We start from the raw sequence: 26,103 nt of genomic DNA, 5'->3' as shown, positions 1-26,103 counted from the left end.
TTAACTGCTCAGGTAGAGAAGAGTTGCCAAGAAAGATGATGCCCCATAATTCCCATAGGCTCTCATTTGTATATTTAGCAATCTTCACCAACAGGAAAACCTAATTATAATAATCTAAATCCCTCTCACTGAATATATGATTAAATATGCCTACCCCCAATGTCATTAAATAATTATCTCTATTCTTAATGTTCAGCAAAGGGTTGGAGTGTTTCTGGTTCTTCAAGAGTGGGGCAAACAAAAACACACTTAACCTAACAATGAAATACTGAGTAATTAACATTCCCTTGCAATAGATAAAATATATTTATACAATTGTCACTAGCAAATCGATTTTAGGGGAACAACCATAACCCAGACCCCAATCTCATCTCTTCTATTGTATCACATTGAGAGTTTGCAATTAACATGTCTAAAATGTGGATTTGTAACTTGGACCCCACAGATGGGCTCAAAAGTTGCTCTATTAGGCTGGGCACAGTGGTTCATGCCTATTATTCCAACACTTTGGGGGGCCAAGATGTGAGAATCACTTCAGTCCAGGAGTTCAAGACCAGCCTAGGCAACAAGGTGAGAGCAATCTATACAAAAAATACAAAAATTAGCTAGGCATAGTGGTGCGTTCCTGAAGCCCCAGCTACTTGGAAGGCTGAGGTGGGAAGATCACCTGAGGTTGGGAGGTCAAAGCTGCAGTTAGCCATGATCATGCCATTGTGTACTCAGTCTGGTTAACAGAGTGAGACTCTGTCTCAAAAAACAAACAAACAAAACAAAACAAATAAATAAAAGTTGCTCTATTAAAATTCATGTTGGCCAGGTATGGTGGCTCATGCCTGTAATCCCAGCACTTTGGCAGACCTAGGTGGGTGGATCACGAGGTCAAGAGTTCGAGACAAACCTGGCCAACATAGTGAAACCCCATCTCTACTAAAAATATGAAAATTAGCCAAGTGTGGTAGCAGACACCAGTTGTCCCAGCTACTTGGGAGGCTGAGGCAGGAGAATCGCTTGAACCCGGGAGGCGGAGGTTGCAGTGAGCTGAGACTGTGCCATTGCACTCCAGCCTGGGTGACAGAGTGAGACTCTGTCTCAAAAAAAAACTCACGTCTATGAGTATGAGTATATATATACATGCGTACTTGTAGGGAGAGTGTTAATGGCCTTGGTCGTATACTTATGACCCAAAGAAAAGCTAGGAATCACTGACCTAAAAGAATTCTGACAAGTATTCATAAAAAAAGACTTTATTGGTATTAGATACATTTTTTCTTTAATTAAAGAAAAAAAACATGAAATATTTCAAACATATAGAATGGTACAACCATTAATGAAACAGGAATTCTATTACCTACCACCAGGATTAAAAAGTTATTACCTTCCTGACATAGTTGGGATGTATCTTTCTCTTTCAAGATTCCAATTCTGAAATCCCTTTCCCTCTTGAAGCTGTTTAACATTCCCATAATATTTTTAAAGGGTAAAATGTACATGTCTTGACATACCTTTAAGTCCTGATTCTCCTCCATACTCTGATCCAGACGACTTTGGATTATAATCTGAATATAAGACAAAATGAGATGGCTAAGCACCTATGCTGTGAAGTTCAGAGGCCACTCATTTAACAAATATTGATTGAGCACTACTAGATGCCAGCTCTGTACTGTGGATACAAACAGGAAACAGTTTCTGCTCTCTGATGGAAGCATATGCATCAATTTGCAAGTAGACCTCTATGGATTAAGCTTAGAATAAGTATGGGTGGGCTGGGCATGGTTGCTCACACCTGTAATCCCAGCACTTTGGGAGGCCAAGGCAGTCACTTGAGGTCAGGTGTTCGAGACCAGCTTGGCCAACGTGGTGAAACCCCATCTCTACTAAAAATACAAAAATTAGCCATACGTGGTGGTGCACACCTGTAATCCCAGCTACTCAGGAGGCTGAGGCAGGAGAATCACTTGAATCTGGGAGACAGAGATGCAGTGAGCCAAGACTGTGCCACTGGGCGACAGGGCAAGACTCTGTCTCAAAAAAAAAAGAATAAGTATTGGGGGGTTGGGTGCAGGGGTGTGGTAAAGGGAAGAAGAAACGGCAAGAGATGAAGTTGGCAAGAAATATTAGGGTGAGATCATGAAAGGCCAGTGAGGGCAATGGAGAATCAATGAAAAGTTTTATGCAGAAGGGTGACAAAATGAACTTTGTCTTTAAGGCAAATTACTCTTCCTGTTTTACAAGGAAGAAGACAGGAGAGGAATCAGGAAAGCCAGTTATAAGGCTGCTGGAATACCGGATAGAGACTTTTTGTTTGTTTGTTTGTCTGAGACAGTCTCGCACTGTCACCCAGGCTGGAGTGCAGTGGCGCAATGTTGGCTCACTGCAACCTCTGCCTCCCAGGTTGAAGCAATTATCCTGCCTCAGCCTCCCAAGTAGCTGGGACTACATGTGTCAGCCACTATGCCCAGCTAATTTTTGTATTTTTAGTAGAGATGGGATTTTACCATGTTGGCCAGGCTGGTCTTGAACTCCTGACTCCAGGGGATCCACTCACAGAATACTGGATGGAGGCTTGATTTTTAAGTGGCTGTGAGAATGGAGAAAACTGGATGAAGAGATCAGAAATGTAAACTGATAAAACTCGGTGACTGACTGGATATAGAGGGAAGGGTAAGAAAGGATTCAAGGATAATATCCAGATTTCTGTTTGGCACATTTTGGTATCCAAAATAGACATGCAAAAGAACAAGTAGCTTTGGTGGTTGGGCAGAGGATGGAAAAACTTTAATTTAGGACTCACTGAAATTGAGATGCTTATGGGACTTACAAGTGGAGATAATAAGTAGGCAGTTGCATATTGCATACACAAATCTAGAAATCCATAGCGAGAGCTGAGCTGGAAATAAATACATGAGAAGCAAGTGGGAAGTGAGTGAAGAAATGGAGGCAGATACTACTGCCCAGGTGAATGTTTAGGACACATGAGGACCTGGACTGGAATGCTGAGGAGCACCACCATTAAAGGCACAGGCAGAAAAAGAGGAACTTCAAAGAGAACTTGAATGTAAATTCCATAAGGGTAGGATCTTAGGTCTGTTGTTACTACCATATCTCCAGCATGTTGCAATAGTGCCTGGCATATAGTCAGTACTCAATAAATATTTGTTTATTAAATGAATGAAGAAGGAAATAATGGTCAAAAATGTAGGAAGAAAACCAGAACTGAACAAGGAAGATAGCATTTCAAGAAGGCATGAACAGCAGTGTCGAATACATACATAAGTCAAATACATACAAATTTGGTGTCCAGTCACAAAAGATGGAGCTTACCAGCTGTTCCTCAGGATTGACACCTGGTTCACAGAGGGCCAAGGGCCTCTCCTGTTCATCTTCAGGTAAGGATCCATTGAGGAGTAAGGCCTGTATAACCACAAAGGCAGAAAGAAACCTAACTCTCCATCAGATAACAGTCCAGAGCTGAGCTTGCTTGGTAAGCTCACCCCAAATTCAAATAAAAATTCAGCTTCCTCAAGAAATTTTCTTGGTAATGTTTGCTCCTTGGATACTTCCCATTGCTCATCCTGGGACTAGTTCCTTTTGCCAAGTCCATGCTCTGGCTCTTTCAACTCTCTGGACACCCTACTACTCTGCTTCAAGGTACCTTGGCCCCAGAAGAAAATCTAAAAACAAACCTTTCTTTAAAAAGAGACACAACAGGCTGGGCGCGGCGGCTAGCCTATAATCCCAGCACTTTGGGAGGCCGAGGCAGGTGGATCACGAGGTCAAGAGATGGAGACCATCCTGGTCAACAAGGTGAAACCCTGTCTCGACTAAAAATACAAAAAAAATTCGCTGGGCATGGTGGTGCGCACCTGTAGTCCCAGCTACTCGGGAGGCTGAGGCAGGAGAATTACTTGAACCCAGGAGGCAGAGGTTGCAGTGAGCCGAGATCACGCCATTGCACTCCAGTCTGGGTAACAACAGCAAAACTCCGTCTCAAAAAAAAAAAAAAGAGACACAACACATTTCAAACTGGAGCCGCTCAAATTCAATATTACCAGAGAGAAAAAATGAGCTAAAAGCAGTGTAGACTCATCACAGCTTAGAAATGAGTATTACACTGAATTATTTGGAATATATTTGGAGCACTCCGGTTTGATTTTTGTTTAATAATTCTGCAATTTTTTTTTTTTTTGAGACGGAGTTTCGCTCTTGTTACCCAGGCTGGAGTGCAATGGCACGATCTCAGCTCACTGCAACCTCCGCTCCTGGATTCAGGCAATTCTCCTGCCTCAGCCTCCTGAGTAGCTGGGATTACAGGCACACGTCACTATGCCCAGCTAATTTTTTGTATTTTTAGTAGAGACGGGGCTTCACCATGTTGACCAGGATGGTCTCGATCTCTTGACCTCATGATCCACCCACCTCGGCGTCCCAAAGTGCTGGGATTACAAGCGTGAGCCACCGTGCCCAGCATAATTCTGCATTTTTATTCCCTAAAGCAACCTGTATAGAACAAGAAGGAAAACATTTGCAGAGTGATGTCCCCATTCATTTCAGCTCCTGATACCAGGCTGTTTTCATTAGAATATAAGTAGGTGGAATGGGGAGGCAGATTTACCATGCAGCTAAGGAATCTTCAGCTTTATGCACCCTACATGCATTGCCTCTCCCATGGTCCTCTACCTCATTGTTATTATTATTATTGGAGACAGAGTCTCACTTTGTCACCCAGGCTGGAGTGCAGTGATATGATCTTGGCTCACTGTAATCCAGGGTTCAAGCAATTCTCATATCTCAGTCTCCCAAGTAGCTGGGATTAGAGGCATGTGCCATTGTACCCGGCGAATTTTTGTATTTTTAGTAGAGACAGGGTTTTGTCATGTTGCCCAGGCTGGTCTCAAACTCGTGATCTCAAGCAATCCGCCCGCCTTGGCCTCCCAAAGTGCTGGGATTACAGGTGTGAGCCACCATGCCTGGTCTATACCTAATTATTATAGTCATAATTTTATAATCTTATTCTTTAAGAAGCCCCCTGCATAGACACGAATTATATACTTTAGGACTCACAAAACTTGGATCTGTCCCTGCAGGTATCCATCAGATCAGTGAAAGACTAAAATATATGACCCCATTTAATATTTGAATCAATTCTGTCTTGATTCAAAAGAGAGGAGTTACAGAAGCTGTTTCCTATTTCAGTAAATATAACACAAATTCAGCTGGGCAAGGTGGCTCACACCTGTAATCCTAGAACTTTGGGAGGCCGAGGCAGGAGGCTCCCTTGAGCCTAGGAGTTTGAGACCAGCCTGGGCAACATAGTGGGATTCTGTCTTTATAAAAAAAAAATTTTTAATTAGTTGGGTATGATGGCACATGCATGTGGTCCCAGCTACTCAAGAGGCTGAGGTAAGAGGATCACTTGAGTCCAGGAGACCAAGGCTGCATTGAGCCATGATCATTCCACTGCACTCCAGCCTGGGTACCAGAGCAAGACTCCATCTCAATCAATCAATCAATAAAATAAAATCCAGACAACAGTTAATCTACCAAACGCTAATAATAAAATTTGAGTAAGTCAAATGAATTTGGCTATCTCACAGAGTCATGGCAATAGGTACAGATATATATAAGAAGCTACAGGACCCAGGGAGGTCAGGGCATTTCAACATTATGGAAATACCAAGTATAACTGCAAGCTGTTCAAAGGGTTCTAACTAAGGAATACTAATAAGTCAGAAACCTTGGATGTGGCTTAGCATGCAACTTGTTAATCAGTGAAAGAGTTAAGAAGCCCAGTGGATGCTGTGAGTCCTTTTGTATCCTACAATGGAACTGAATTCTCATTGTGATCATGTGGCTGTGAATTAAAACTCTTCTGTTTGCAGGGAATATTAAGATGCTGACTTTCTGCCTGTCAGTTCTCTTCTTTTTCTGTCTAATCTGCCATCGAATTTCTCCCGGACTAAGAAATGCAAACCAACTGAGAGCCAAACTGATGAATATCTATGTTCATATAATGCAAATTATCCTGGGAACAACCTGGTTGGGTATAATCCCTAAGTTCTTCATGGCATACTTCCTATGAAAACAAAACACACACAAAAACATTCCATGAAGGTATTCGTTAATGGAGTGGCAGAAAAGAGATCTAAAAGGCCTCATAGGCCAGCCATTTTAAAAATACAGAGCAAATGAAGGAAAACCAACAACTTTCTTTGGGAATGTTTATGCAGGAAACATTCCTCCCACACTTCTCGTTCCTGGGGCACACATTATGCAAACTGCTTTACCGCAGCACCAATCTCCTTTTTTCTTTAGGAGCCCTTTGTGTCCCTCCCCTGTAGCAGGCTGGCTGGGAGCACGCCCTCCACCGCCTGCCGGCTGCCAGAGCCACACACATAATGTGGGCTTTGTTTACGTGTCCATAAATATTTGACTATTCTGAAGTCCTGCAGTTCCCAGCACAAACAGAAAGGAATATTCCTAGGCAATTTCGGGGTCATCAGCACACTACAAGGGCTCCCCCAAACAGAGACAGACACACAAAGACAGGAATCCAGGGGTCACTCAGGGTGGGAACTGTCAAGTGGGTCAGTCAGTCTCTGGGGTAGATTTGCCGAGCTGGTACTACAGGTACAGGAAAAACCGAAGGGTGTTGCTGCTTAAGGAAAAGCCTCTTCTACCTGACCATTATGCCTTGGCATCCATTTGCACATGTATTAGGAGTGAGCTAAATCCCTTAGCTAAACTCAAATGGAAACCTGGCAGCATTATTGGCTCTTACACTCTTCCTGCTAGACAGTTCCTAGGAAAAAATCCCTGACCATTCAGTGCCATTCTTTGGTGAAAGCTGCAATTGCAAGTCTATAGCCATATATGGGATAGAAGCCCACCTGTGTAGCAGACAGGCAAGAATAAGGGCTTGCTAGGGGTCAGTAATGGCTCCTGGGCTTGCTGAAATCCTAAGTGCTGTGCTATGAACAGTAGCCCACAAAGTTCATTTAAAGTACTCAAATACAAAGAATTTTTACTCTTTCTATGCTATTCCCTGTATCTAAACTCCTCATTCAGTTCTGACCTCCTGCAAAACTAAAATCAGTTTATTTTCAATGGATGCTAGTGACTTAATAATCAATTGGTATAATAAGGGCAAACTACAAGGGAAAGAGCTACCTGTAGTCCTGATATCATTTTCTTTGCTTCCTCCATTTCTTTTTCCAAATATTCTTGTTGTTCCAACAGCTGTTCTTCCCATGAGGTCTCCAGATAGTTTCCAGGGCTCCCTGGCCGCCAGTCACGAGATAATGGAGAATCTGTCTCCTCTACAAAATGAAAAGAGGGAGTACAGTTCATATTGGAGAAAACTGATTTCCGGCAGAAAGCGTTCACAGGATCGCATTCACAGGTCCAGGTCACCTGCATTCTGAACCTGTTTTCATAGCACAGACTGGACTCTCCACCAGGTGGGGTTGTGAAGCATAAATTGGCTGTGAACTCTGGCCCCAGGTTCACTTGGTGCTAGAACAATCTAACCTCTTTTAAAACACTTAGGAAGTAGTTAGATTCCCGCTTACCACTGGTGTGGTATGGGCCACACAGATTTTACCCTTAATTCTCAGAACTGGCATTCCCAGAGCCTGATTTTCCCAGGTACAAAGAGAGGAGCTGTCAGATGCAATGAAAACAAAATCTTACTGGTTACTCTGAAGCTTTAGAGGGGAGACCTCAACTCAATGTTCCTTTGACAACTCAGTTATAACTGGACCACTTTCATAGAGAATACTGTGCGAGTCACACAGGAAACACACAAATAAAAACGCAGCTGCACACGCTGTTTAATATCACTTTTATTTTCCTAGCTTTATGGTCTCTGTGCTCTGGTTTCCTTGTCTATTTTGTACTATCTAATTGCATGTACAGCCATTTAAAATGCATTCTAGAATTCAGAAAGGCATAAACTCTTTCAGTGAGTTTCTTCATTCATGAGACAAGTATAATAACCCCTCTGGTTTGCTGTGAAGATTAAATACGGCAACTTACGTGCAGGGCATGTGCTGGTGCCTGGCCCAGAGAGGCACTCATTAAACGATCTCCCTCTCTCTCTCCAAAGCCCCTGGAGTTTTGATTCAATAACATGACTGACTCTTTGGTACTAACCCCAGGGTTAGAGGGGGAGCAGAATGTGGAAGAATTCAATTCCAGTTTTTCTTCTGAGGGCCTCTATTTCAGTACAACTCTTGTGGGTAAATAAAATTCTAAGTTTTGCACCTTGCTTCTTACATGTTTCTCCCACTATGTAAGAAAAAAAGAGCAACTGAAACAGTATGAAAGTCTAAACAAAGGGAACTCTTTATGGTCCTTTCTGTAGCTTCATACCAAGCCTAACGCAGTCCTGCTCTCTACTCTCTATGTCTTCACAGACACCTCAGCTCATACAATGTATTTCTGGTCCCAATTTAAGTTATGTAAGTACTGCAATTATTTGTATAAGACAGGAAAAATAAAAGTGTGTATTTGAGTAAGGCTTTTGACTGCCCCAAAGTCATTTCCTAATTCATAGGCAGCCAGAGAAAGGGCCTGTCTATGCTGCCTGATGTCTATGCAGCTAGGATATCAGAGGATAACCACATTAATTGGCTCGAAGTCATTAGAGCCCTCTAGCACTGACCCTGCATGCACAGACCATGGAGATGGGGAAGGCCAGGGCGCTTATAGGTGGTTGCGACCTCTAAATTCTTCAAGCTGGCTATTCCTTGAACCAACCCAGGCAGGCAGAGAGACAGTACCTGTTCTGTTCCCTATTCCTTCAGAGGGAATAATCACAAAATCTGCCTTCTCTTCTGACTGGGTTATAATGGACTCGCTCTTTGCACTGTGGATTGGACTGGGTGAAGTCAGGCTGTGATTGAAGAAAAAGGAGGAAAAATGATTATTATGAAGAATTGTTCAGAAAGAAGCTTTCATAATTTATTTCTGAGACCAGGGACATGTTCTTATTCACCTTACTCCTCCATGGCTAACACAGTACTTGGCCCACAGAAAGTAAAATCTTTATTTAATGATTAACTTTTCGAATGAATGAAATTAATACTAAATAAAGGAATGACCCAGTCCTATGAGGTCTTTTCCACAACAAGGATGCCTTTAAGCCTAATTCTTTGAGAAGAGATTTACCAAAATGACGGGTAATCTTGCATTCAAAGAACTCGAGGTTTTGCTTTGTTTTACCTCCTACCACCTCCGCCATCACCATCCCTGGGCCCACGTTCAAAGACTGATGCCAGTCTGTGTCTAGTAGCTTTTAGAGCTAGAACAAAATTTTATTTCCAAAACACTGACCTCTCACAGATACAGGCAATACAAGTTATCAAGGCAGATCAGCTCTGAGCTAATCACAAAGGAGAGTACAGGGTGGGGGTGGTTCAAGGGGAAAAGTTACTGGAGGCGGTGCATTGGCAGGCTGGGCAGAGAAGCAGTTATAGATCAATAATTGAGCTACAGCATGACAAGGGGAAGGTGATAGGTCAAAAGCGGAAAGACCTGCCAGGGATGAAGGAGTAAGGGTTTACTTGATTTCTTCCTATCGAAGAGTTATTTATATTTCTGACACAATACTTTCAAACTGTCCTCAGATCTTCTCAACGATTCTTAAGGTTTTGTTTTGTTGTATTTTTTTGAGACAGGGTCTCACTCTGTTTCCCAGGTTGGAGTGCAGTAGCTCCATCACAGCTCACTGCAGCCTCCAGCTCATGGGCTTGAGCAAATCTCCTGCCTCCCGAGCAGCTAGGACCACAGCTGCATATGATGCCCAGGTAACTTTTTGATTATTTTGTAAAGAAAAGATCTCCCCATGTTGGTCTCAAACTCCTGGGCTCAAGCAACCCTCTCTCCTCGGCCTCCCAAAGTACTGGGATTATAGGCCCAGTTATGGGCCACGGTACCTGGCCCTTAAGTTCGGAAATAACTACTGGCCTTGGAGGGAACCATGCAGATTTTCAGGGAAGTGGAGTTTTAAATCTCCAAAACAACAGCAAATCTACAAGACAAGATGGGAAGGTGAGGCTGGTGCTCCCATCTGACAGGGAAAGGAGTCTCAAGCCATGTCTCTCTGCACTGCACCTTGAGAACATCAGCACTGAAACAATCTCAGGGGCTGAGGGGTCTCCAGGCCCAGCCCCCTCTCAGGAATTCTTTCCAAATCCATCACCCAGACAACAGTGAAAGTGGCTAGGATTCACTGACCCACTTAATGTGCCCCTGAAGTCTCCCAGGCGAATCCTCGCAACCACAATCAGGAGTCAACATTTCGTCTTCCTAGAATCCAGTAAGAAACAAGAGCCAGGCACGGTGGAGGCAGCCTGAGGACTAGTGTCTCATCCTCCTGATTGTCCATATTTTAAGGGCTTTGGTGGGAATGATCTCAACTGGAAATACATTCTCTTCCTTCTTACAACCACAGAAAACATTGTAAAGCTTTTAAATTGAAATTGCAAACTAAACAAAGTTGCTTAACCATATCTATAAATTTATAACCCAAACAGGCAGGAGGGGTGGGTAGTGGCAAGAAGTGATATTCTGAAATAGCAACTGTTTTCTAGAACTTTCTCATTCATCCTTCACCACTTAGGCAATCTTGACTTCCAGGGCAGCATGAATTAGCTGCCTGAAAAGCTCTCATCCAAGGGCACTATGTCATTCACAAGGAGAATAGACTTGTGACTGCTCAGGCCTCAGCATTTACCTTCTTACAGAAATGGGAATCCAAGCATAGAAAGCGGCCTGCAAGAGCTGCTCATCTTTGAGAAACAAGAAAACAACACTTTCTCATCTGACAAGGTGCCATGGATGACATGTTCCACTGTCTGCCTTTGCTGGACCACAGTTGGTATATGTGAGATGCAGTTGGGGAGGAGGGTGCAGTGTGAACCCAGGGTGCTAGAAAACTGCTTTCCAAAAAGCACAGACGCATGCTCAGCTCCTTCTCCCTCCTAAGAGAGTTGTCTCCCATATAAGGGCAGAAGGAGGCGGATGTCTGGATATCCAACCCCACTGGGGGAGTGGCAGAGCAGCCAAAGGAAAACAACATTTCCCTTTCTTGAATTGAGGCTGCCAATGTGAGGCCGCAGAGAGGTGAGACCAAGAAACTCGATGGCCAAGTGGAGATATAAAGAACCTCAGGCAGGAAACTCCCGAGGCACATGTTAGAGCAGGCACCCGGCTGCCTCCCTAAGAAGTACCTCATGGACGAGGAAGATGCATTAAATCCTCTGTCCCAGGTCAGAGAAAAATATTTTAATGCTAATTAATTATGTATATGACAGGCTCCTCCCTGATTAGCTTAAAAGTCCTATTTTATAAACAAATAATCCCCTATTTAGCATCATAATCCTCTCTGAGGTCAGAGAACGACTGATCAGGTCTGGGCTGATACATTTCTTAATTCCCACAGGTCTAATAGGTCTTCTATCTTAATTTATCAGACAAGCAATCCCGCAGCAGATACTGCCAAATCCCAGTCAAATTAATTTTTTTAAATGGATAATAGGCAATAAGGAAGAGTCCTGTATCCTCAGGAAGTGCCCTACCCCAACAGAGACCCTGGCAGGGCCAAGAGCTACTCCTCCTTCCCCCATGCGGCTCCACTTCCTAAGCCCACCGAATTTATAGTGATAACCCCTGGTCAGCAGCCCGTCTCCCAACATAGTGCTCCCACCACCCCCTCACCACCTGTCTCCGGCCAAAAGCATCCTTCAGCCCTGCCCCTGCTCCCACCCAGGCCCCCCACTTTCAAAGCCAGAGTGGCTTCAGCTCACCATTTGACTTGTGTCCCTCCCATGGTCCCCCTCCTGTCTTGGGTTTCAGCAAGCCTGGGTCCCCGGGTGAAGTGGGAGGCTGAGAGTCACATCGCTCCCAAATTCAGGCATGTCTCCCCGGCGCTGGGGCTGGAAAACGCCTCCACGGGAAGGCCAGCCAGCGGAGCTACTCGCCCGGCTCGCGGCAGAAAGTGGGAACGGCAGCGGCGGCGTCTCGGCCCCAGCGACGAGGATGCTCCCGGCTCTGAAGCGTGCCGTCCCAGGCGCTCAGACTCTGCTGCAGCCCGGCCCCAGCGGAAGCTGCCACCCCTCGCAGGCTGCCGACCCCCGGCCGCTGCATCTTGGCCTCCGCAGACACACGGTGCCGGGCATCGCCCCAGGCCGAGGCATCTCAACCCATTTCCCACTGGGAGGGAGGCTCCCAGCGGTGCAGGCTGCGCCTCAAGTCCCCAGCGACGATCCCGTTCAGCTGCACCTTCCGGATCCCTCCCTGCCCCTCCCTCTGCTCCCTCCCGTGGCTGTCACCAGCCGCGAGGCGGCCAGGCTCCGACCCAAGCCAGCTCCGCTGAGCTGGCCAACCGACCGCTCTGGGCGGAGGTAAGGGGTGCGGGCCGGGGGCGGGGCTGGGCGGGGTAGAGGTGGGGGTGGGGGCGTCGACGACGGGTTGGGGGATGCTGAGAGGGGAGACTGGGAGACAGAGAGACTGGGAGCCCCAGGATAGGGAGGGGAAGGGCCGCAGATAGGCAGAATCTCGAGGAGGGCTCTGGTGGTCTGGTACTGTGGAGCCTGGCACCGAAAACGTTGCCTTCTCCACTCTGAGCCCTCCCTTCGTGGAGGCGGGTCGGACAGGTCAGGCCCACAAGGGGCTCTGGCAGCTCCTCGGGATGGAGACTCCGGTGCTCCTCAGGAAACCCGCTGAGCACCCATCCCCTCCCACCTTCCCTTCTGGCGTTTCGTGTGTTCTTTTTAACCAACTAAGGATGATTCTGCTTGGCTATAGTGAGAGGCTGGTATGTGGTTTTTGGAGCAACAGGCTGGCAGGGCTTCCCCAGGGCGTCTCCCGAGGAGCAGTGGCAGGGGATGAGATGCCCAGGGACTGTCCTTCTTTCTGAGCCACTCTCGTCCTGAACAAGCCACATCTAGGGACTCCTGGGCTCTTCACGGGTCACAGAGCCATGAAGTGGGCTCCCAGGGTGGGGGCAAGGGCTCAGAACATGCAGGAATCTGCTGGGTTCCAAATAGTCACAGGAAGCCCTCTCCTTCCCTAGGGGCCCACTGAGCAAAAGGCAGCTACCAACGGAGCATGCCAAAGAGCTAAACGAGGGGTCAGCATTAGAAGAAAATGGCAAAATCGAGTAGTAAAAAACAGCGTAAAGCAAACCATTCTTCTCTGACCCCTCTCCTAGAAAACTGTCACTATTAGCTCACTGCAGCCTGAGAGCCAGTGGGTCCCTCATACAAACAGTCTCATAGCCCTCCCCTCAGTCCTCCTGCCTTAGAGAAAGCAGGTGCTCTCAGGAAGAAATCCACTCTTCCTCCTATCCCCCAACTCTAGCAGCCACCATCAGGCTTAGAAGAAAGAAAGGCCCGCAGAGGTGCAGGAAGCAATAGATCTCATTACACAACAAAACATCCTGTAATTCTGCTCCAAGCGACAACCTAAGCAGCAAGCAAGGAAGAAATGATTTAGATTCTCATTAAAAGCACACCTGCTGCTTAATGGGCACCGGGCTTCCTTTTGCGGGTGATGAAGATTCTTCTGTGTGGATAGAGGTGATGGTCGCAACACATTATGAAGACACTAAATGCCACTGAATTGTACACTTCATAATGTTTAGTGGTTAATTTTATGTTATGTGAATTTTATAAATAAAAAAGCACCTATTAAATGTAAAAGGTAAAAAGTTAGTGAAGTTATCAGTATATTAAAATACTAGAAAGAGTGCCATATGACCTCAATAAATTAGGAAACGGTGCATCAAAATAGGATGGAATTTTATGAGGAAAAAAATGAGGACAAAAACAGAAACACATAAAATACATACAAGATAAGGAATAATTAGCCCTAAATAGATCAGATTACACCGGGTTGGGATAGGAAATAAAAGGTCATTAGAGCATAAATTATATTTCAGCAACAAAATGAAATTAGTAAAACATGATCTGGGGAGTGTTAATAGGAGCATGATTTACATTAGCCAGGAAAGTAATATTTTTCTGCCACTGATAAAGTTTTCATTAGGGCACTGTATCCTGTTTTGGTCTCTGTACTTGGCTCTAAGGGATACAGATAGCTTTCAGCTAGAGTCGCAAACATCATTAGCTCACTCAAATGCATGCTAATCAGCCACACTTCCTGTAGAGTCGGAAACACTGTAATGCTCTAAGACATCTCTGCTCAATTTCTTCTCTTCTATGAGCTTTAAACGGGCCTTTCAGGCCATAACTTAAGAGTTACACTTAGGCTCAAGGACAGCACAATGGAATTGGTGATCATAAATGCTGGTACCTGATATGCAAATGTCAGAACCACTGGACTGGGCCCTGACAGGTTCCAGTCATGCCCCATGTGGTCACAGCTAAGCACTGGCACTGGAACTGCACAGATTCCATTTGTGGAAAATAAACCACCACCCCACCCTACCTTCCTCCCCTCCTACTGGCACAAACCCACAAAACAAAGCACTGCTAAGGGGTATCCCTTTAAAGCCAAACATAAACTGGGGAGAGAAAAAGGGCTTAGGTGCCTTTTTGCTTGCTGTATTGTTACTTGAAGTCAAGATCTCCAAGAATCCCCAAGAATTCAGCTTTCAGAGGCCAGTTACCTGGAGCAGCTGGATTCAGATGGAGACCTTTGTTGCCCTTCATACTGCTGCACCAGGGCCCGCACGCTCCAGTATGGATTCTCAATTTCCTCATCCATGCTGCTGTTCCTAAAGTCAGAGGACACCAGCAAAGGGAGAGTGTCAGCCCTTCAGATCACATCAGCTCAACAAGTACAGATAAACTGCCACATTGCGAGCGGAATACATAAGATGACTAAGACAAAACCCTGCCTCAAAGACACTTGGTACCTAGCTGGAAAGGCAGACACAAAAACAAGTAATCCACCAATCTCTGCAACATCTCAGGGTCCTGCTCTCTCTTAGCAGATACAAAACCCACAAAGCATTTTTTTCTGCCATGACTCCCTAGGACAGCCTGCCCTTTGAGTACATTCCAGGGTAGAGCTTCCCCCAGATGAACTGGAACATTGCTCCCACGACATCCCCGTGAAGAAAACACCCTCTGCCAAAGGCACATACTTAAATTTTGGGCACCAGAGCAAAAACTTACACGTAAGATTCCTTTACTTTCTGCTAAATGCAAAATAAAAATAAACATCTCAAAGAAAAGGCTTTTCTCTTTTGAGAGTGGCCTCCCTACCTCCACTCCATGTTCTTTTCTGCAATGTGTGGCTGTTTGGGTGACATTTCTTTTTTTTTTTTTTTTTTTTTTTTAATTTAATTTATATTAGGACACAGATGCTGGAGCATTTTTTTCTTTTTTACTTTTTATTTATTTTTTTTATAGGTGACATTTGTATCTACCACACTGTATCATATAACAGAAGAAATATCAGAGAGAGGGATCAGTTCCCATCCCAGTATTTCTACCCTTACCTCTGTCTGTATCGAAAGACATCCCGTCCTGATCGGGACATGTCATGACACACATCGGCCAGAGCGGCAGCTGCTCCCTGGGCAACAGCAGTGGCACAGTGTGGTTGGTGACTTTGCAGAGGGGCTCTGGAGTCCCGTCCTTGGTTCACCGTCCTACTAGAGCCAGGTTTGAAATGAGCTGCCAAGGCAAGGACCAGCCTCATGATAGACTTCAGGTTTCCGTCCACAATATCTGAAGGATAAAACAGACCAAGAGATCCTAAGAGAGGGGCAAAAGCTAAGGACTTATGCATTTAATACATATTGCTAGTGATAGAGGTAAGCAAGGCAGTCAGGGTCTCAGTTCTCACAAAGCTCTGGGAGACAGAATATGTAAGAGCAATGACAATAAAGTAAGATCACGTGTTTTGATAAGTACAGGATTCTTTGGGAGGTTAGAGTAGAGACACCTTATCTAGACGGCTCAGAGGATTTCTAGAGGAAGTGGGTTCTAAACTGAGACTTGATTGATGAATAGTACATTAGATAAGAGAAAGACAAAGAGTATTCCAGGAAGAGGGAATAGCAGGTGTGAACGTCTTGAAGTGGGAGAGAGCATGATATATTAGAGCTGTGCCATCTAAAGTGGGAATCACCAGCCACCTGTAGCTATCAAGCACTTAAAAAGTCCTTAGTCTGAAATGAAAGGTGCTCTAAGTGTAGTACTTACTTAGCATATACACGTGCCCCCAAAATGCAAAATATCTCGATAACTTTTCATATTGATTTCATGGTGAAATGGAGATAGAGTTAAATAAAATATTATTAAAATTAATCTCATCTGTTTCTTTTTTTATGATGTGGCTATTAGAAACTCTTTTTATTTTTATTTATTCATTTTATTTTTTGAGATGGAGTCTCACTCTGTCACCAGACTGGAGTGCAGTGCTGCGATCTCGGCTCACTGCAACCTCCGCCTCTTGGGTTCAAGTGATTCTCCTGCCTCAGCCTCCCACGTAGCTGGGACTATAGGCACATGCCACCATGCCCACCTAATTTTTGTACATTTAGTAGAGATGGGGTTTCACCATGTTGGCCAGGATGGTCTTGATCTCTTGACCTCGTGATGTGCCCGCCTCAGCCTCCCAGAGTGCTGGGATTACAGGCGTGAGCCACTGCGCCTGGCAACTTTTTTATTTTCTGAGACAGAACCTCACTCTGCTGCCCAGGCTGGGGTGCAAGAGCACAATCTTGGCTCACTACAATCTGTACCTCCTGGGTTCAAGCAATTCTCCTGCCTCAGCCTCCCAAGTAGCTGGGATTACAGGCGTAAGCCATTGCACCTGGCATGCTATTAGAAACTCCTAAGTTACCTATGTGACTTTTATTATATTTCTGTGGCACAGCACTGTGGTGGAGGAACTGAATGAAGTTCAGCATACCCAGAGCCCAGAATGCAGGAGGAGAGAGGGAAAGGTGAGGCAGCAGGGGGGGTGAATCAGAGGGTGGGTCACACAGGGTATGGTAGGCCACAGGAAGGACTCTGGGTTTTACCCTAAGGGTCCTCAGATACGGAGGAGTGGCATGAGTATATGTACTCTTAGAAAGATCATTCTGACTGCAGCATAGAAAGCAGATGAGACGGGGACAAAAATCAGTGCCACAGGACTAACTCACACAGACTGTTAACATTTCTCCAGGTAAACGATAATGATGTCCTAAATGGCAGTGTTCCCTCAAAAGAGCTGACTTCGATGGGCCAGATCCCCAAGCCCACTCCACATGGGAACCAGATCAGAGGTATTGTGAAACTCTATATTTTGCCCTAGAAATAAAAGGGGAATGTAGGCGGAAAGCAGTGTGATAAGTCTGGTGAAAGTCAATGTAAGGAAATGGGTAACATTTTGTTTTCTTTTTCTTTTTAGCTTTGCAGCCTTTAAATATGTAAGACTTGGAAAAGGATGATTTTTGTTTGTTTTTTCTTTTTCACCTTTTGTTTTAGAAGGAGGTGGTACACATGCAGGTTTGTTACACAGGTATACTGTGTGATGCTGAGGTCTGGGGTATGACTGAACCCATCAACCAGGTAGTGAGCATAGTTACCCAGCAGGCAGTTGGCAGCACTTCCGCCTCCTTCTCTCCCTACTCTCGTAGTCCCCGTTTTCTACTGTTCTATTCTTTATGTCCCAATGTGCACCCAATGTTTAGTTCCCAATTATAAGTGAGAACATATGGTATTCGGTTTTCTGGTTCTGCATTAGTTTGCTTAGGATAATGGGCTCCAGCTGCATCCATGCTGCAGCAAAGGACATGGGACATGATTTTATTTTTTTATGGTATATATATATATATACCAATTTTTTTTATCCACTCCTCTGTTGATGGGCACCTGGGTTGATTCCATGATTTTGCTGTTGTGAATGGTGCTATGATGAACATACAGGTGCATACGTCCTTTTGGTAGAATGATTTATTTTCATTTAGGTATATGCCCAGTAAGGGAATTGCTGTAGTTCTTGGAGAAATCTCCAAACTGCCTTCCACAGTGGCTGGACAAAGTTACAGTCCCACCAACAATATATGTGTCCCCCTTTTCTCCACAACTGTGCCAACATTTGTATTTTTGTTTTTTGAGATGGAGTCCCGCACTGTTGCCCAGGCTGTAGTGCAGTGGTGTAATTTTGGCTCACTGCAGTCTCCACCTCCTGGGTTCAAGCAATTATCCTTCCTCAGCCTCCCAAGTAGCTGGGACTGCAGGCATGTGCTGCCACACCCAGCTAATTTTTTTGTATTTTTAGTAGAGACGGGGTTTCACCGTGTTGGCCTGGATGATCTTGATCTCCTGACCTTGTGATCCACCAGCCTTGGCCTCCCAAAGTGCTGGAATTACAGGCACCATGTCCAGACCAACATCTGTTGTTTTTTCACTTTTTAACAAAAGCCATCCTGATTGGATGAGATAGTATCTCACTGTGGTTTTGATTTGCATTTTTCTGATTAGTGATGATGAGCTTTTCTTCATATGTTTGTTGGCCACTCTGTCTTCTTTCGGGAAGTATCTGTTCATGTCCTTCGCCCACTATTTAATAGGGTTATTTGTTTTTGCTTGTTGATTTAAGTTCCCTATAGATTCTGGATATTAGACCTTTGTTGGATTCACAGTTTGTGAATATTTCTTCCCATTCTATAGGTTATCTGTTTGTTCCCTTGACAGTTTCTCTTGCTATGCAGAAGCTCTTTAGTTTAATTAGGTACCAATTATCAGTTTTTGTTTATGTTGCAATTGCTTTGAGGACTTAGTCATAAATTCTTTGCCAAGGCCAATATCAAGAAGAGTTATTTACTAGCCTTTCTTCTACGATTGTTATAGTTCAAGGTCTTACATTTACATCTTTATTCCATCTTGATCTAATTTTTATACATGGTGATAGACAGGGATCTAGTTTCATTCTTCTGCATATGGTTAGCCAGTTATCCCAGCACCATTTATTGAATAGGGAATCTTTTCTTTGTGGCGTATTTTTGTTGAGATTGTCAAAGATCACATGGTTGTAGGTGTGGAACTTTATTTCTGGGTTCTCTAGCCTGTTTCATTGGTCTATGTGCCTGTTTTTATACCAGTACCATGTTGTTTTGGTTACCGTAGCTTTGTAGTATAGTTTGAAGTCAGGTAATGTGACACTCCGCTTTGTGGCTTTGTTCTTTCACTTTTTAATTTAATTTAATTTAATTTATTTATTTTGAGACGAGTCTCACTCTGTTGCCTAGGCTGGAGTGCAATGGTGCGATCTTGGCTCACTGCAACCTCGGCCTCCCAGGTTCAAGCCTGTCTCAGCCTCCTGAACAGCTGGGACTACAGGCATGCACCACCACACCTGACTAACTTTTGTATTTTTAGTAGAGATGAGGTTTCACCATGTTGACCAGGCTGGCCTAAACTCCCGAATTTAAGTGATCTGCCTGCCTCAGTCTACCAACGTGCTGGGATTACAGGCAGGAGCCACTGTGCCCAGCCCAGGTTTGTTAATTTTCCTTAAGATTGCTTTGGCTATTCGAGCTCTTTTTTGGTTCCATGTGAATTTTAGGATAGTTTTTTTCTAATTCTGTGAAAAATAACATTGGTAATTTGATAGAAATAACACTAAATCTGTAAAATGCTTTGGAAGTTGTGGCCATTTTAACGATATTGATTCCTCTAATCCACTTGTCTGTGTCGCCTCTGATTTCTTTCAGCAGTATTTTATAGTTCTTATAGAGATCTTTCACCTCTTTGGTTAGATGTATTCCTAGATATTTCTTTTTTGTGTGGTCATTGTAAATGGGATTGTGTTCATAATTTAGTCTCTTAGGTAGAGGGTTATTGGTGTATAGAAATGCTACTGATTTTGGCCAGGCACAGTGGCTCACACCTGTAATCCCAGCACTTTGGGAGGCTGAGGCAGGTGGATCACTTGAGGTCAGGAGTTCAAGACCACATTGGCCAACATGATGAAACCCTGTCTCTACAAAAATAAGCCAGGCATGGTGGTATACACCTGTAGTCCCAGCTACTCAGGAGGCTGAGGTAGGAGAATCACTTGAACCAAGGCGGCAAAGGTTGCAGTGAGCTGAGATCAAGACACTGAACTCCAGTCTGGGTGATGAAGCAAAACTCCATCTCGAAAAATAAAATAAATAAATGTTACTGATTTTTGCACACTGATTTTGTAGCCTGAAACTTTACTCAAGTTCTTTATCAGTTCTAGGAGCCTTTTGGCAGAACCTTTAGGGTTTTCTAGTTACAGAATCACATCATTGGTGAAGAGAGACAGTTTGACTTTTTCTTCTCCTATCTGGATGCCTTTTATTTCTTTCCCTGGCCTGATTGCTCTGCCTACGGCTCCCAGTACTATGCTGAGTAGCAATGGTGAAGGATTACTTGATACCTTCTACGAGATGCTCTCAATGATCAGTATTAGCCTTACCTAAATTACCTAAACACAGAGAACACCAATAATCCAACATGAGCCCTTCTGCCCCTGTTGTCATCAGATCCACAGGCAATCAGACCCGGGAACTGATGCTGAAACAGAACCAGATCTATAGTCAATCCTTGAGAAACAGCAAGAGAACTAGGGAGCCTATACTCTCTAAGAACACCTACATTGTTTCTCCCTTGAAGGCTGGGCTCAAAATAGCCCTGTAAACCCATTTGGGCCGCGCCAGTACAGAAGAGGGCAGATACAGAGGTCACAGAGCTGCTTTCATCCTGCCTAGAATGTTCTATGGTATCCATAAAAGCTCTATAAAATATTTCCCTTCTAAAAAATCTGGATGGAAAAAAAGCAGGTTATGAGTATCCTAAGCAATATTTGGTCACAAAACCCAAGGAAATTTAAAAAAATGGAATCTTCATTTTTGATAACTTAAATGAAAAATTCTATAATTAATATCCCAATATTGTAATTTCTTCTCTCTTTTTTCAAAAATAGAGACAAAGTCTCACTATGTTGCCCAGGGCGGTCTCAAACTCCTAGGCTCAAGTGATCCTCTTGCCTTAGCCTGCCAGGGCTGGAATTACAGGTGTAAGCCACCATGCCTGGCCATAATTTCTTCCCTAACCACTAATTTGCCTACATACACTCAAGCAAATCTGTACTCAATTAAAATGAACGGCTGGCACAGTGGCTCACACCTGTAATCTCAGCGCCTTGGGAGGCCAAGGCGAGGTGGGCGGATCACTTGAGGTCAGGAGTTCGAGACCGGTTTGATCAACATGGTGAAACCCCATCTCTACTAAAAATACAAAATTAGCCAGGCATAGTGGCACATGCCTATAATCCCAGCTACTTGGGAGGCTGAGGCAGGAGAATCACTTGAACCCAGGAGGCAGAGGCTGCAGTGAGCCAACATCATGCCCTTGCACTCCAGCCTGGGCAACAAGAGTGAAACTTCATCTCAAAAAAAAAAAAAAAAAAACCACTAGAATAAAAATAAAATAAAATGAATGGAGACTTTCTATCTCCCCGCAGGTTACAACCAAGGATTTTCCTAAGGCTGGCACTCACTGGTTAACATCGAGTTTACTCGTGCACCAACGACGTGATGAGGCACTGACCTTTAGCCGAAGTCTGGTGCATACGTATCTTTTTGGAGGCCACAAACTGCAGCACTTTCTCCACATTACTCTTCATCTCCTGTTGGTTACTGGGACTGAGCTGTACCCCACTCAGCTTTTCTCCCGCTGTTAGGAGAGAGAAAATATAGGCAGTTACAGGGAGGAATATTGTCAAAGTTTCATAGCAGCTAGACAAAGAGGAAGGGAAGATTTGATGTGAACACCAACATTATACATAAATATAAATGAGTTAAATGCTGGTATTTGTCACTGAGATGGGAAAAAGGAAAATGAAAGCCTTTTAGAAGACTTTCGAATTTATACTTAGGGGTCTGTGCAGTTACTGCGTATACATTTATTCAGTCAACAAATACTCACTGAGCATCTACTGAGTGGCAAGTAGTCACTGTTCTGGGCACCAGAGAAACAGGAGAGAACAAGAACAATAAAGTCCCCTTCCCTCATAGAATTTATACCTGCAGGAGTGGCGGACAACAACCAAGTTAACAAGCAAGTGTTTAATATAATTTCATAGTAGCGGTAAGCGCTTGAGGAAAAATAAAGTACAGTGACCATGGTCTCTCTGATAATACATTCGGCAGCAGCTTGAATAAAGTAAAGCATGTTAAGATCTGAGGAGGAGGCCGGGCGCGGTGGCTCACACCTGTAATCCCCGCGCTTTGGGAGGCCAAGGCGGGTGGATCACAAGGTCAAGAGATCGAGACCATCCTGGTCGACATGGTGAAGCCCCGTCTCTACTAAAAATACAAAAAATGAGCTGGGCATGGTGGCGCATGCCTGTAATCCCAGCTGCTCAGGAGACTGAGGCAGGAGAACTGCCTGAACCCAGGAGGCGGAGGTTGCGGTGAGCCGAGATCACGCCATTGCACTCCAGCCTGGGAAACAAGAGCGAAACTCTGTCTCAAAAAAAAAAAGATTGGAGGAGGAAGCATTCTAGACTGAGGAACCACAGGGACCAAACCCCAAGCTCAGCTTACCTGAAGAATAGCAAGAGCAATGTGGCTGGGGGAGTGAGCAAGGAGTGAAGTTCTAGGAGAGGCTAGAGGGGTAAACAAGACCAGGGTATGCAGGGCTTTCTGGACAAGAGCAAAGGGCCTGAATTTTATCCTAAGTGTAATGAGCAGCCAATGGAGAGTCTGAGACAAAGAAGTGACACAATCTGGTTCATGTTTTTAAAAGTTGATTGGCAGGGCGTCCTGGCTTACGCCCACACCCATAATCCTAGCGCTTTGGGAAGCCAAGGCAGGAGAATTGCCTGAGCCCAGGAGTTCAAGACGAGCCTGGGCAAGATGGTAAAAACCCCATCTTTACAAAAATAAAAATAAATAAATAAAATGGACTCTGTGTGGAAATAGACTATGCAGAGAGGAAATAGGGAGATCAGTCAGAAGGTGGATGAAAATAGTCAAGGCAAGACATGATGGTGATTTGGGCTACAGTGGAAGAAGCTGACTGATGAGAAGTTAGGTATCAGGTATATTGTGAATACAAAGCAGACAGCACATATGAAGGATTCGATATGATATATGAGAAAAAGGACAGTTAAGGACACCTTCTAAGTGTATAATGCAGTGTGTTACTCAGATGAAGAAACTTGGAGAATAGAGAGATTGGTGGGGGAAGGGCAACCAAATTTCTGCTTAGGACATGTGAGATTTGTTTCGCATGTTAGACATCTAAGTTGGATATTCATGGCTAGAACTCAAGGAAAAATTCAAGGCTAAAGACACAAATTTGGGAAGACATCACTTCGAAGTAGAGAAACAGCACTCCAGCATTAGAGGTCAAGAAGGAAAAGAAAAGCCAGCAAAACAAATGAAAGAAGCCAGTGAGGAAGGAAGAAAAGTAGACGCTAATAGGATTCTGGAAGCCAAGTAAAGAAAGTTTGCGAAGAGAAGAGTGTTCTCAACAAGTACTGCTATGCTGAATAAAATGAGGTCTGAGGCCTGGCCACTGGCTTTGATGTGACCTTGAGGAAAGGTTTCAGTGGCGGGAGATCAAAAGCCTGATACGGGCAGGTTAAAGGAAGACTAGGAAATAAGGAAGTGGATTCAGTGAGTACAGGCAAAATCTTGTGAGGAGTTTTTCTATCTAGCAAAGTCACAACAGAAAGTCGTGTTTTTGGTGACAACTCAAATTGAAAGTAAATTTAAAAAAAGAAAGAAAGAAAGTCTTGTTTAGAAACCTGGGTTTTGTGGGGAAGGGGTGCGATGGGGAAAAAAAAGAGCCTAGGTTTTGGAAAAATAAGAACACCTATTAGTGTGACTTGTATAGACATAGAATGGGAAGTTTCTTTGGGAAGAAATGAAGAAACTGCTAACACTAGTTGCCTCTAGAAGGAAAAATGGGGAGCTGGTGGGGAGACATAAGCGGAAAAAAGGTTTGACCTTATATCCTTTTGTACGTCTGGATTTCCTACTAGTCCATGTCTAACCTATTCTAATAGATGAAACACTAAATGTTGAAAACAGGCTTTGGAATTAAAGTAGAGCTAGGTTTGTACCTCTACTTTGGCACTTATAGTCACGTGACTTGGCCTCTCTAAGCCTCATAAAATGAATAAAATAGTAGTAGTCATATTATACACCTGTCATAAATAAATCAAAAGAGCATGCTTAGCTATTTTGTTTGACTCATACTAAGTACTCAATGAATTTATTTATTTTTATAAATCTTCTCTTTGAAGCGTGTTTCCTAAAAGTGGGGATAATATTATGTTTCCCAAAGACGTGAGGATTAAATGAAATGAAACAAGATAGAAAGTATTCAATCCTAGCAGTTGCTAGCACCATTGCTATTATTATTGTCATTACACATGAATACTCTGAGGAATTCATAAACTGTCCTAGTGAGGTATTCATGGACGGGCTGCCTGCTGCAAACCTGGCTTCCTCCATACGACTTGCAGGCCCCATATCCCGTAAGATCTCAAAGCAAAGTCAGTTAACATAACAACACATCTTTGAGAATCTATTATATGCACTCGGTTAGTGCTTGTATACATAGAAAAATATTATACTATGCCTGCTCTTAAGGGGCTCAGTCCAGGGGGGCGTGATTCAAAGAAAAGAAAAAAAAAAAAAAGAGCTCAGTCCACACAGGGTAGGTAAATGAATGATTGCCACATAATTTCCATTTGATGAGAGAAATAATAATAGAAATATGGACCAATGCTATGGAAATAAGGTTATGGTACCATCTAGTAAGAATGACTGGCAACAACCCCGGGGCTTCAAGAGGAAAAAAACCTTTTATCAAGCATTGTGGTAGAAGGGTCCTTTGGACAGTTAACACCCCTCCTTTTACCTGGCTACTACTTCCTTCTCTGGCCTCGGCTTAGATACTAATTCTTCTGGCAGGCCTCAGTTAAGACATCAGTTCTGGTAAGCCAAGCCTTGAGCCTCTAGGACTGGGCTGGGTATCCCTCCTATGTGCTCCCATCCATGCTTACCCCACTGGAGTACTAAGTACATTAATGGAATTGACTTCACTTCCCAGCCTTTCCAACCAGTTTGGTAGACTCTTGAGAGCACAGACTATTCTCATCCTTATATTATCAGAGCATAATATAGTGCCTGGGACACAATGTTTATTGACTAATAAATAAATGAATTAAGCTTGGACAAGTATTTTAAGTCTTTTCTACCTCCACTGCCATATGTTCTAAAGAAAAAACAATCTGCTCTAAAGGGCATATGGCGGATAAAGAAGGCCATGTTCTGGTCTATGCTAGCATCAGAGTCCAGGGCCAACTGACCAACAATCTCGATGAGATACGCCAGGATCACCCCATCCCGGAGATCCTGTCGCAGGTCCTGCACAGGCTTCACTGCTGGCCTCTTCTTCAGCTGTGCATTCACCCAAGCCACATAGGCCTGCAACTGTTGCTGGAAAATAAAAGATACAAGTAAGGGAAAGGTTGTATATTAATCTCATCCCTTACCTCGCACCCTCTGAGGAAGCATTTGTGACTGGGGTATGATAAACAACCTACATCCAGAAGGAAGAGAAATTTTTGAGGAAAGAAGAAAGATTGGCTGAAGAGGGTGGATCACCTGAGGTAAGGAGTTCAAGACCAGCCTGGCCAACATGGTGAAACCCTGTTTCTAAAAAAAAAAAAAAAGAAGAAGAAAGATGATATCATGGTTAGACACACAGCATGTTCACTGTAGACACACATAAGCATATGAGTGCTTCAATGACCATGACTCTTGCTTTCCTCAATTTTTGTTCTGTTGACCAGGGATGAGGGCTTGGCCCAGAACCACAGCCAGTTTTCAGGTATATTCATGACTGCCAGCAACCCACCATACTTGTCACAAACAATCACTCATGCCATATGCACATTGGACTGTGATACTCATACGAATTGCTCCTGGGGAACCAGGAAAAACAATAAACCATGCTCAGAGCTGCCTCTCCTATAGCTGCTTTCTTCAAAATGAGACTTAAGTGAAATCATCTCACAGTCAACCCAAGATTTATTCTCCTGAGCCAATAATCCTAGGATTGCTACAGAGTTAGTTTTAATCCATGC

At 44.0% G+C, this 26,103-nt stretch overlaps 2 protein-coding genes across 21 annotated transcripts in view; one reads left to right on the top strand and one right to left on the bottom strand.

Moving 5' to 3' along the window:
• The window catches only part of DIXDC1 (DIX domain containing 1), a 93,992-nt gene that overhangs the window by 27,873 nt on the left and 40,016 nt on the right, over positions 1-26,103 (bottom strand). For 11 of the 16 annotated variants that reach the window (XM_035264505.3, XM_035264506.3, XM_009006780.5 and 8 more), the window contains 8 exons: positions 25,324-25,453; positions 21,546-21,671; positions 15,470-15,701; positions 14,633-14,740; positions 8,781-8,893; positions 7,168-7,316; positions 3,322-3,411; positions 1,503-1,556 (listed from right to left, as the gene is read on the bottom strand). In XM_035264505.3, the coding sequence (XP_035120396.2) occupies positions 1,503-1,556; positions 3,322-3,411; positions 7,168-7,316; positions 8,781-8,893; positions 14,633-14,740; positions 15,470-15,701; positions 21,546-21,671; positions 25,324-25,453 (1,002 nt within the window). Of the gene's footprint in view, positions 1-1,502; positions 1,557-3,321; positions 3,412-7,167; positions 7,317-8,780; positions 8,894-11,807; positions 12,275-14,628; positions 14,741-15,469; positions 15,702-21,545; positions 21,672-25,323; positions 25,454-26,103 lie in introns of those variants that run through there. The other 5 variants (XM_078339419.1, XM_078339418.1, XM_078339422.1 and 2 more) reach the window with 3 other exon arrangements.
• Positions 11,829-26,103, top strand: part of LOC118145697 (uncharacterized) — a 70,001-nt gene continuing 55,726 nt past the window's right edge. For 2 of the 5 annotated variants that reach the window (XM_078339446.1, XM_078339444.1), the window contains exons 1-2: positions 11,829-12,404; positions 17,149-17,248. In XM_078339446.1, coding sequence (XP_078195572.1) covers positions 11,829-12,404; positions 17,149-17,248 — 676 coding nt within the window. Of the gene's footprint in view, positions 12,405-16,854; positions 16,925-17,148; positions 17,249-21,459; positions 24,185-26,103 lie in introns of those variants that run through there. The other 3 variants (XM_035264516.3, XM_078339445.1, XM_054241551.2) reach the window with 3 other exon arrangements.

The sequence above is a fragment of the Callithrix jacchus genome, chromosome 10 (genome assembly GCF_049354715.1).
Source record: "Callithrix jacchus isolate 240 chromosome 10, calJac240_pri, whole genome shotgun sequence".
NCBI lineage: Eukaryota > Metazoa > Chordata > Mammalia > Primates > Cebidae > Callithrix > Callithrix jacchus.
This window is presented reverse-complemented; position numbering and strand designations above follow the sequence as displayed.